This window comes from Tachypleus tridentatus, chromosome 6 (genome assembly GCF_004210375.1).
Source record: "Tachypleus tridentatus isolate NWPU-2018 chromosome 6, ASM421037v1, whole genome shotgun sequence".
Taxonomy (NCBI): Eukaryota; Metazoa; Arthropoda; class Merostomata; order Xiphosura; family Limulidae; genus Tachypleus; species Tachypleus tridentatus.
In genome coordinates, this window is record NC_134830.1 from 23,888,866 (window position 1) to 23,902,088 (window position 13,223).

Genomic DNA, 13,223 nt, shown 5'->3' on the forward strand with positions numbered 1-13,223 from the left:
CGATTTATGCTAAGGAAAATTATAAAGTTATTATAAGTGACATACGTTACGGTTAACTTTATATTAAGCTTTACCTCGAACGACAAGATTAATATAAATATTTTACTTTCGGTAATTAAGCAAATGTTGAAATCATTTGGTGTGGTCTACTAGTTATTAAACGTAATATTCAAAATAGTTAAAGCAGTGCTTATATCACAAATACTAGAAAAGATAAAATTAGATATATTTATATTGTTTCCCAGTTGTAAGATAAAAATAGCCTAAACAAAAGCAACGTGATTTTTAATAATTTTGATGTAGTAATATATAAGGTTAGAATTAATAATAAGTTTGCAATACTTTATTCGAAGATGGAGATTTAGATTATTCCATATATTACAGCCGGGTTAAATAATTTCAATACGAATTATGAAATATTGTATAAAATAGCTTGTTGCAACGTTTCGAATCACGTTTCCTTTAGTTAGATTGTTTGTTTGTTTAGAATTAAACGAAAAACTACACAATGAGCTATCTATGCTCTGTCCACCGCTGGTGTAGAAACTCAGATTTTAGCGGTGTGAGTCCGCAGAAATATCGCTGTGTCACTGGAGAGCCCGCTGTGCCACTGGAGATCTTCCTTTGGTAATGTAACGAATTTGACAAGTGAGTTCTTCTGGTAATTCAGACAATCTTCAGCAAAATATATTGATTTTATTTATTATTAATAGTTTTGCTTTTAAGTTATTTATTACTGTATTATTTCATAACAAGTTGTAGTTTTCACAGTAAGGAAGGATTTTAAAAACAGATGCAATGTCTCTAACACAAAAAACTATAAGAAATACAAATGAAGAGATAGAAAAAAAAACGTATGCAGTGAAGAAAATGAATAAAAACTAAAAATTTTCCAGTTAGGAGGTTTTGATGAAACATAGCAAACTAATTTAAGTAGGCCTAACATGATCAGCTTGTTAGGAATCCTGGTTTTAATATCCGTTCCACCAATCATACTCGCCCTTTCAATCACAGGGGGCGATCAATCACGTACGATCAATCCCACTATTCGCTGGTTAAAGAGTATCCACGAGATAGCGATGAGAGGTGATGACTTTAGTCTTACACTGCTAAATTAGGAACGGATATCGTAGATAGCCCTAGTGTAGCTTGGCACGAAATTAATATAATTGTACTAGAAAACAGTAAAAGATTGAATTCATTACATTAATGACTTTAATGTTAAAACTGCGAGAAACTTACAATATTTGAATTGCTTGTTTCGTTTGAAGTTAACCACATAATAAGCTGTTTGTGTTCTATCCATTATTGATATCGAAGCCCGTTTTTGAGCGATGTAAGTCCTGGAATATAATTCATTAAAGCTGAGTAAACAAAATAGTATAAGCCTTATGGAACCGAATAGAGACGACGATGCAGTTAATATAACAATATGTAGATGTTTGAAATCAATTAACCAAACGTTTTACGGATTCAGAAATTAACAAAAGCACAATATAGTTGAAACCTTACGTGGATTTAAAAATATATTATTAAGACTAGAAAGTTTATTCTATGCTATTAGACTTTAGTGAATGATAAATGTTCTCTTTGTGAATCAAGTAATAATTATTTCCTAGCTATGAATGTGATGCTCAAATAAGCGTGTATGTGAAGATTGTTATAGGATTTGGAACGCAAATGTTCAGTTGTTGTTTTCTTTATTAAGTATTTGAGAAACCTATTACGTCCCCTTCAAATAAGTTAATATACTTATTCATAAAAAATACTTTTGTCAAAGCTTATAAACTTAATTAATAAATTACCACTACTATTAGCCTAAATATAATGAAGGATTGCCAGATAGTTTCACTTTATCCATGAGCATTTCGTAATAAGTTTCGAAATGTTACACTCAAAATGGAGGAATGTTTGATGATTCTAGCATACATACATATATATGTTTTTTTATTTTTTTTATTCGTATAAAGAACAACACTGAAAGCTCTAATGCTATCGGATAACTTAAAGGTACTGGTATTCTTAAAGTGAGTAAAGTAACGCCAGTAAATCGTTTTTTATGAATTTCGTGCAAAGTTACACGAGGGCTACCTGGGCTAGCCGTTTCAAATTTAGGTGCTTAAGACTAGAGGGAAGGCAGCTAGTCATCACCAACCACCGCTAACTCTTAATCTACTTTTTTACCAAATAATTGTGGGATTGATTGTAATATTATAACGCCCCCACGATTGGAAGAGCGAACATGTTTGGTGTGACGGAGATTCAAACCCTCACCTCTCAGATTACGAGTCGAGTGCCTTAACAACCTGGCCATTGTTTAATAAAATGAACTAGAAATAAAAAGAATAACAAAACCATACAAAAACTGTATTATACAATCTAAAAATTTAAACAAATTATTAAAAAACTGTAAAATAAGAGAAATGTAAGGCTATTGTTTTAACCAATCTGCTTTTAGATCCCAATAAAGTTTTCTTGTCACAAAAATAGGTTCAAGTTACAATAATAAAATGTAAAAAATATTCCGATTGGTCTTAACACCTAGGCCCTCCAGTGGCATAACAATATAATTACGAAAATATAATATTAAAAGAGGGGTTTCAGTACCCCCCAATGGTTCAGCAAAATAGCTTAAAGCCTTTCTCATTGAAAGATTTAGAAATATGAAAATTATTGGAAGTCTCAAAAGGAAGGAAATACAAGAACCCTGGATAAATATATATGCATATATGTGTTTTATATTAATGGATATTTAATGATACATTTGTGTATACTCTCCATTTTTGAACAATATATCAATAAATAATCATACAAATAAAACAAGATACGTAATTTATCTTAAATATTAAATTAAAAACACGTAAATATTTGAATTTATAAGTCTGTATTATTGGATTACCGTCTTTGTCTCGTTTTGGATGGTTTCGTTGATGGGTTTATGACACATTCTCTGTCACATGGGACACTAACATTTCGGTCATATTCGCTTTCGTCAATAGGAATAAACAAGTGTTTTTTCTTCCTTTCCCTATCAAACATTGATGCATCCATTTTCTGAACATAAAAAATTATATATGATAATGTAATAATTGTACATTGCATGGTAATATTACAATATTAACTAAACTATTGTCATATGATAACTCTAAGTCTAACAGCTTCCTCTATCCAGATTCAACAGTGTTACGTTTTGAATGAATAATAATTTTCATTCAATTTTCCTAAGAAAACTAATGTAATACATTCTAGTGATTACAATAATTTCTGACTTACATATACGTATAAATAGGATTTTATCTTTTGTCAAAGAAAGTCTCCAGATTCACAACTGTAAGTTTACGGACTTAAAGCTTTAAACTCCGGGGCTCGATTTCCTGCGACAGTCACAGCAAATAGTCAAATTTAGTTTTGCTGTGACTCACAAATTGGGTTTTCGAACTTAGAAATTGGCTTACTTGTGGTAGCAGAAGTTAAAAAACATTCATTTGATCAAATGGGTTTATCCAGACCACACAACTACGTAACTAAAGTAGATGTTAGCTTATTTTCTGTTTGAAATGTAAAATCGTATAACAATTTTTTTATATTGAATATATTTTGAAAAGAAAAATATATTTTTATTATCCCATAACTTATTCAAAATTATTACACCATTGGCTCTGGTAAGATTGGAAAATAATTGATAAGGTTAGCTTGAAAATGTTTTAAAGCAAAAGACTCTTAGAAACAGCTATACGTAAAACAACTTCAAAAATAACACTACTAAAAACCTGTCAAAGTAACCTATCTAAAAATTGTTAAAATAATTAATTTACTAAAAAGAGCATAATTTATAACTACAAAGAAAAGAGAAATAAAACATGTAATGATTTAAGTTCTCTCATACCTTAGGATAAGCGACACAAAATAAATAAGAAAGATTGCTTAAAGTGCATGCATAACATGTTAGGTTTTATAAACAGCTGTTTACTACAAACAATAAACATGTCACAATCACAGGCTACACTGTGAAATGGAGTGAAATATATCATTGTTTAAAATTACTACTACTTAGCACGATAAGACATAAAATACAAAAGTCAAATTGAGTGTAAACTCGGAAATAAGATTTGATATGATTATCTTCTGCAAACTAAGCGATCATAGCTTCACATCCTATGTGTGTTAAGTTCCTTGTCGTCTCACATTTTACATAATGTAAAAATCTCTTTTTAAAGATTCTCGCTTGAACATAATAAAGACAAGCACAAACGGCCAAACCGTAAGCTGCTGTACATTATCTTTTCACGCATGTAAATTTGACTAAAAACAATACTTTCTTCTTTTTACAATAAGCTATGTCTATAATTCGATGGTAATTGTACTAAACTAAACAGTCCGGCAGAGTCAAGTGGATTAAGGCGTTCGATTCATAGTCTAAGGATTGAAGGTTCGAGTCACCGTCGCGCCAAACATGCTCGCCCTTTAAGAAGTGGGGGCGTTATAATGTACGGTCAATCCCGCTATTCGTTGGTAAAAGAGTAGCCCAAGAGTTGGTGGTGGGTAGTGATGACTAGCTGCCTTCCCTCTAGTCTTACACTGCTAAATTAGAGACGGCTAACGCAGGTAACCCTCGTGTAGCTTTGCGCGAAATTCAAAAACAAAGAAACTAAACTAATCCGTGCTGCTTCTTAAATGAGAGATGGAGATGCAGCTCTCATTGCTTTGTGTTTGGAATTAAACACAAAGCTACACAATGGGTTATCTGTGCTCTGCCCACTACGAGTATCGAAACCCAGTTTCTAAAATTGTGAGTCTGCAGACATACCGCTGTGCTAATAGGGGGCGGCTCTTATCCAGAAAGTATAGATTTCTGTGAAATAACTATCTTTATATTTAACTTCAAAGGGTAATTCAAATATTATGACGCACTATTATCGAAAACTATCAAACGTATTCACTTGGGAAATTCAATAGAACTTGCTTGTTCCTGCTGTTCTTATTTGTAAGCCAACTATATCAAGAGGAGTTTTCACAATTACATTACAATTATTTTTCATCATACGTGTTTACTTTGAGTTTTGACAACACGTGTTAGTTAACTGAAAATCCTGTGAAATGGAGTTTTATGTAAAGCGAATATTAGAATCCCTCCTTGGCCAAGTGTAGAATGTTGATTATTATGCTCAGACTAGGAATCTGAAGGATTTAGGTTCACGTTCTTCTTAATTTAGTAAAGAAACCTGTACACTGAGGCCTAATGCGATACAAAAGTGACAGTCACTTCCCCCTTATCGATCAGATGAGCGTATCCTAAGAATTGTCTTTTACCTTTGCTCTAATCTATCAGTTTAACATCAGGAATCGTTACACTGTTATTTCTTTGTTTGTTTTGGAATTTCGCACAAAGCTACTCGAGGGCTATCTGCGTTAGCCGTCTCTAATTTAGCAGTGTGAGACTAGAGGGAAGGCAGGTAGTCATCACCGCCCACCGCCAACTCTTGGGATACTCTTTTACCAATGAATAGTGGGATTGACCGTCACATTATAACGCCCCCACGGCTAAAAGGGCTTGCATGTTTGGCGCGACCGGGATGCGAACCCGCGACCCTCAGATTACGAGTCGCACGCCTTAACACGCTTGGCAATGCCGGGCCAACTGTTATTTCAAAAACAAAACAAAAGACATGAGTATTGATTATGCTAACATCAGTGTTTAAACAATATATCTTGGCTCAATAAATAACGCATTAGTGTGTTAATATTGTGGTATAGTATTAAACGTTATTTGTTTAAATAATTTTTTTTTAAATTTACAAATTAATTTTATTCTTTTTCTTCTGTTAAATCATCTTGTTTTCTCTCTCTATCTCTTTGATTAAATTTTCTAATTGCATGGAAAAATATTATTAATTGTATACAATGAATAACATATAAACAGAATAATAAATAAATAACATCTCATAACTTTGTTCACTTCTGTTTAATTTTCTGTGATCTGATGCGACACAAATTGATATTTCTTTAGTTAGAAAATTTACATTTTCGATTCGTAGCTTTGGAAATTTTAAATTGTTTGTGTTGTACCTGTAACGGATCTAATTAACACCAGCGTTTATCTCTTAATGGAAATTCGATACCGATGTTTTACAAGAGACTCTACAGCAAGTACTTATAAAGATCCACTTACAGCTTTCTTAGCTTCAGTTATTCTCACTGTAATTAACAAAGAAAGTTAGCATGTCTCTTGAACGACAAGTTTCAACTTATTTCTTTGACGACAGATCATTTTGCAAGTTTGGTTGGTAAACTATGTCCACTTACAGCCTTCTTAGCATCAGTTATTCTGATAGTAATTAACAAAGAAAGTTAGCATGTCTCTTGAACGACAAGTTTCAACTTATTTCTTTGACAACAGATCATTTTGCAAGTTTGGTTGGTAAACTATGTCCACTTACAGCCTTCTTAGCATCAGTTATTCTGATAGTAATTAACAAAGAAAGTTAACATATCGCCTGAACGACAAGTTTCAACTTATTTCTTTGACAACAGATCATTTTGAAAGTTGGGTAGGTTAACTATTTATTACAGATTGCTTCTTTTTAAATCCATGGGTAGTTTATCCATCATTGTTAATTGTATTAGAATTAAAATATGTGTTAATTTACGATTGTTCTACGAATTTCTTATACATTGCATGTATTTGTATTCACACAAAGAAATACAGAGATGAAAGACATTTTTGAACAAAAACAACTTAAATTAACGAAACTTACTGAACACTGGTTATTATTATGTGATAAAGGTTCACATTTGGTCTCCCTAATGTACTCGTTTTCGTGTTCTGTAAAACTGCATGTTTGAGCCACACTTGTGTTTCTTGTTACCATTGTTTTTAACCTTCCGTTACATGTTCTGTCATGGTTTATGATGATAGACACGGTAATAACATGCAAGACTGTGCTGCCGAAATTTCTACCTGGTGAGAGAAGTTTTAAACTAATTAACGGTGAATTATAGATTAGCAAAATTTAGTTGTAATTACTACCACTAATGTCTCGAGCGTTTGAGAAAAAAAAAGGAAAGCTGGGATTGAATCCCGTACTTGAACGTCTGAATAACTTTTTACACAAAATTAGTATCTAGAAGACTGAAGAAGGAAAATCGGAAGTTACCATACTACCCTTTTTTAATATTACATACGACGTTCAATCAAAAGAAATATTTGAGTAGGAAAGCATATTATGCTAAGATCACTGTTTATATAAGGCAAAGTGATTTGTCAGCATAATAAAGACAGGCAAATATCCTGTCGAAACATGTATTAAGATGTTTCATTATGCTCACAAACCGTTGTAAAATGTATTTCGAAAGTTATTAGATATATCCGATTAAAATAGTCACACACAACGGCGCCCGACATGGTCAGGTGGGTTAAGCGTTCGTTTTATTATCTTAAGGCCGCGGGTTCGAATCCCCGTCACACCAAAAAATGCTCACCCTTTCAGCCGAGGGGTCGTTACCATGTTACGGTCGATCCAATTATTCATGGCTAAAAGAGTAACCCAAGAGTTGGCGGTGGGTGACGATGAATAGCCGCCTTTTCTCTAGTCTTACACTGCTAAATTAGAGACGGCTAGCGCAGATAGCCCTCGCGTAGCTTTGCGAGAAATTCCAAAAAACATACACAACGGAGGCCACTTGTTTATTAATATTTTGTCTTCAAACAAAATGGATCCGATTTTCCATACGTTATTTTTACCTAAATTCCATGAGTAACAACGAAACGTTTAATTGTGTTATCTTTTTTAAGTAATTCATATTAAAATTATAATTTATAGGCATGCGCGAAATGTTCCACAAATAAAATATATTTGGGTTCAAGACATATTTCTTGATTACGTTCAGTTATTTATACTTTATGCGATACAATTTATACAATTATGCGATAAGTGCATTGAAAGTCCTTATTCTCAGGACACATTATGGGAAGAACGTGGAAGAAACTTCTTTCTCTTCATTTTTTACGTTTTTTTGGGACTTTCAAAATGTTACCTTCTATGATAAATGGATTCCTTCAGAATGCCTTTCGTATTCTAGAAAGTGATAGCAGACAGTAATGGAGCGAAGCAATAAGCATCTCTTTGTTGAAGTATCAAATGTGGGTGACTGGTGGTCATTTTGCCATATTTCTTGTAATTTAGCAACATTTTCTCATGCTATCAATGGATTACAGCCTCTCAATCACGATACAGCTAAAATTATGAGTAATTTGCGTACAGTATAAATTAATTGATTCATGTTTTCATAGATGTTTTTTTTAAGTATGCAATTCATGTTTAGCACATTAAAAGGCGCCAAAAGAATAATGCAAAACAGTTTTTTGCTTTTGAAAAGGAAATCCAAGATGGCTGAATTGATACCGACAGTTTATGTTGAAAGTACATAAAGAAAATAACATCAGCTAGGTTTTACAATATTCATTGTTACATTATACGTTCTTGTCGTTATTCATTGTTACATTATACGTTCTTGTCGTTTCTTCGTGGCCCGGCACAGACAAGCGTGTTAAGGCGTGCGACTCCTACTCTGAGGGTCGCGGGTTCGCAACCCGGTCGCGTACAACATGCTCGCCCTTTCAGCCGTGGGGGCTTTATAATGTGACGGTCAATCCCACTATTCGTCGGTAAAAGAGTAGCCCAAGAGCTGGCGGTGGGTGATGATGACTAGCTGTCTTCCCTCTATTTTCACACTGCTAAATTAGGGACGGCTACCGGAGATAACTCTCGTGTAGCTTTCTTCGAAATTCAAAAACAAACCAAACAAACGTTTCTTTGTTTTTTAGAGCACTTACCATATTGATACAATCTCACAAAAAAATTTAGAATTCAGCAGATGAGGATGCACGCCATCTGGTAGTATTTACAAACAGTTTAGAAAAAGTTTTAACAGCATATGTTGTTGTTTTAAAGTAAGCACAAAGCTACACAAGGGGCTATCTGTACTCTGCGCATCACAGGTATTGAAACCTGGTTTTTAGCGTTGTAAGTCCGCAAACACTGGGGGCAACATAAAGATTGTTTGGACTAATAAGCAATGTTTTGTTATTAATTGCAACATACTATGTGTTTGATTTACAATATCCAACCATTTATTCACAAGTGTTTGGAATATACAACACTGAGTGGTTGTAGATTTGTACATTAAATTACAATTATAAAAAATTTTCAGATTTTATGAAGTTAGTAATTTATATGATTATTTAATGAGTATTAATATTTGTACTTTTCACAAATAAAGTTTCATATCTACAAAATATTTTATATTTATTATGCACATTTGTCATCCCAAAATTAAATTCTATCTATTCACTTTTTTATCAAGGATTTATGAATGTGACTCCACGTGTACATAAAATTTAAATAAATAAACTCATAATATGAAATTTACGTCTCTCTTTTTCTTGCAGTAACATCATGCGCAAATCAGTATACCTACGAAAAGTTTAATCACCCAACAATATTACTGACATCTACAGTGTTAATTTAATAACAACTTTGTGCAATGAGCATGTAAATGTTTGAATTATCTGATGAACAATTTTTAGCATGTTACGTGTTTTAAAATTAACACGTTAATATATTATTGAAACAACACTTGTTAATCAGTATTAATAGTAATAGTAATAACGTCTTCCATACTCGTTGATGGTACAGCACAAATTTGAATGACTTAAGCGTTTTAAAATTAACACTTTATGTTGTATATTAAGTGGTGAAAATAAACATGTTGATAATTGACGCTTGTTTATACAATATTTGTGCAGAGAATCTGGTGTAGCTTTTGTTCTATGAAACCTTTAAAACAAATAAGTACAGAACTTAAACTATGAATATTTTATATATATCACAAGCCATTAGTAGTTTACGTGTTTCATGTGCCAAAAGCAGGTACATATATGTTTGGTGCACTCTCGTAATAAAATCAATACTCTTGTCATTTTACGTTAGTGTAGTACAATATTTAAAGCCTATGTTAAAAATGCGTAGAATACTTATCTATAGAGTTATGTTTACAAATATATATACTAGAAGGTACAGTAAACTATCACTTCACTGATGTCGTGTTAATTAGCGCTATATTGGGAGTAGGAATGTTAACTTCAAAATGTAAGTTTTATCTTACTTACCCCTTAATGATAGTACCTTATTTTTCTTATTTTTTATTCTTTTTTTTCATCTTTTTATGTTTATCTTATTCTTATTTTAACTTGGGAGAGCAGTCACCTTCCCACAACTATCTGCAGGCAGTAGAGGGTGATATAGATGTGGGACATTGTGGGCTTGAGCACCCACATCTCGCTCTCCTAATTTATAAATTTCTAATATTCTTATGCGAGACTAGCTAATTGGAGATTACGACTGATAGACGGTGTATTCCCAACGCAGTGTGGGTCCTACTTCTTCAGTCACCTCCAAAATTTGGGATACATTTTGTAATTTTAAGTTGTAGCTTGTACCTTAGGATCGTTTCTTGAAATATGCAGCGCATTTTGTTTAATTTTAACGTGTTTTGTTTATGTCTTAAAACATTTGTATTTTCTATGATTAAACTAAAGTTTTTGTCACTAAAATGTGTGGACGTTTCATTTTCGATTTTTATTACCTTTAACGTCGCTTATATCACATGTATCGATCTCAGCTATTATTTACCGTAAATATAAAAGACCAGGTAATTTACTATGGTGCATTTACAGTCTCTACGAAAACTGTGTCTTCTTTGTAGAAATTGACAGCTTTTGAGACGCATGTAATGATGAACAGCATCGTTTTTGAATAATTTCCATATTTTTGTCTCGCATTTATCTTTATTTATAGAATTGGTAAAGTCTAACATTTTAAATTATATGTTCATTTACTCCAGCTTTTATAGGATATTGTTCGAGCAACTGATTAGGTCTAAGGCTCGTGCTGCAATTCCGTTTAACTGTGGTGTGTTTTAAAATAAACAGCCAGGCCCTTATTCGTATCAAAGCATGTTTGACTATCTTTTTTCTCAGTAGTTTAATGTTAGGGATGTCTACATTTGAGTCTAAAGGACACTGAGTCGTTCATATTGAAAATATCAATCTGAATAATACTTTACAGTCACCTTAGTTGTACTGGCTTTAAAATGGATGTTTCTTTTTCTTTAAAAATAGTTTTTATGGAATGAAGTTAATTAGATGATCTACGAATTTATTATTCTTAACAGGATATCACAATAAAAACTTACAGAGACAATAAACAACAACAATTTGTATGTTATTTGAACCAATCTTCAATTTCATAATCATTTACTTTGGTATTTCAGAAAGAAATCTGGCAGATACCAAAGATTGAAAGATTCATAATGGCAAATGTTGAGCAAGAGTCAATAAAACAGGTAAGTTAATATCGAGTTACTTGCTGTTTGCTTACATGAAAGAAAAAAACTTACTGTTCCATCAGCAAGAATGCAAAGAAGAAAAATTTTATTTTCTACTCTGACGCTGTCGCATTATTAAGTTTTCACGTATTATTGAAAGAAATACTAAGATAAAGTCTGTAACGAAATAAAAGTTGCTTAATATTAACTGTACAGAATGGTCTCTTCAATCTAAGTTAACAACTTAAAAATATCGGTTCGGTAGTGTTTTTATAACTCTCTTAATATATAAATACATATATTTCTTAATCAATTTGATTGTATTCAGAAATACAGCAAATGTTTCTTCAACCACTGTTTATTCTTTTTATTTAAATGTGTCATAACACATCTCGTTTTTTCTCGTGCAAGATAAATGCAAGCAAACATAAACATGATTCCGAAACTTATAAAGCTTTCAGGTGTTTTCTGACAGTGCCATTTTAATGTGAAATGTCCAATAACTGCTACATTAGGGTTCTAATTTATATATTTTTTTAACTTATAATTTATTTTGTGAATAAAATTCATTGCAGGCCAGAATGTATAGGAATCTCTAAAGTCACTGCTGAAGATGTGAGGGATTTTTACAACATTAAACTGCAGTATAAAGTTAAATTTTAGTGTTAATTAAATGTTTAATTCCCTAGAACACTGAGTTAAGATTGAAGCTCAGTGGGTTAGTCAACTATTATTGATAAATGTCAACGTGAAGTTAATAAAGTAGAAATTTATTTTCGTAACAAGATCAACACCAGTTTCCTGTCAAAAGCGCTTTGCGTATGTGTTGTTTCCCGTTCGCTACTGCCAGTAATACCGCTTGACACGTATGAGTATCACAATGACAACAGAACTGCGAAGAGAATGCATTTAGGTGCTTAACACAAAGATATGTTAACGACGTGTATTTCTTATATTCGGAACATCAACTTGTGTCCTTCAAAATAGTATCTTTTACACGTAAATTATCTTCATTGGTAAGCGTTGTAAATACACTGTGGTGAAGTATTTCGTCTAAAAGAAAAATTAATCATTTAGACTGTTAGCACATATGATAAGTTCCTAAAGAAAGAAAGAAAAAATATTAAAAGCAAAAAAAACATGTGGATAAACTTAATCGAGTGAGAAGACACGAGGTAAATATAATTGAATATTATATAATATATAAATATTGTTTGTTTTGAATTTCGCGCAAACCTGCTCGAGGGTTTGAAAACAATAAAATACAGTCCCTTAGTTGTGTGTTTTTCTTATAGCAAAGCCACATCGGACTATCTGCTCAGCCCACCGAGGAGAATCGAACCCCTGATTTTAGCGTTGTAAATCCAAAGATATACCGCTGTATTAACGGGGGGCTGTTAGTTGTAAATCACTTGATAGTATTAGAATACAGCAATAGGTATAGCTTTATCTTCTTTCAAACAACAATAATTTTGAAAATAAAGCTGCTAACTGTTATAAAGTTAACTGCAGAAAACATCATATGGGATTGAAATAAAAAAATAGTAAGAAAGCTGACGGCTCAGTTTCTATTGAGCTATGGGATTACAGAGTTAACAAGATGGTTGAAATCAGAGGCTGCCTTATTTGTTCAGTCAGTGTTTAGATTTTAGCTGCTGACATCTCTTTCTTTTGTAAATACGTTTGTCACCATTTATTAATGGTGATGATTAGCTGCTTCCCTTTTAATCTTACACTGCTAAATTAGAGACGGCTAGTGCTCTCTTGTAGCTTTGCGCGAAATTCCAAAAGAAATCTCTACCGTATAGTAGCTCAAAGGGAGAAAATTCTGTCCAAGC

General features: G+C 32.5%; 1 protein-coding gene across 1 annotated transcript in view; it reads left to right on the forward strand.

Annotated features, from left to right (window-relative positions):
- The window catches only part of LOC143252102 (choline O-acetyltransferase-like), a 278,304-nt gene that overhangs the window by 79,232 nt on the left and 185,849 nt on the right, over positions 1-13,223 (forward strand). The window contains 1 exon segment of the mRNA XM_076503733.1: positions 11,332-11,403. Coding sequence (XP_076359848.1) covers positions 11,371-11,403 — 33 coding nt within the window. The 5' untranslated portion in view covers positions 11,332-11,370.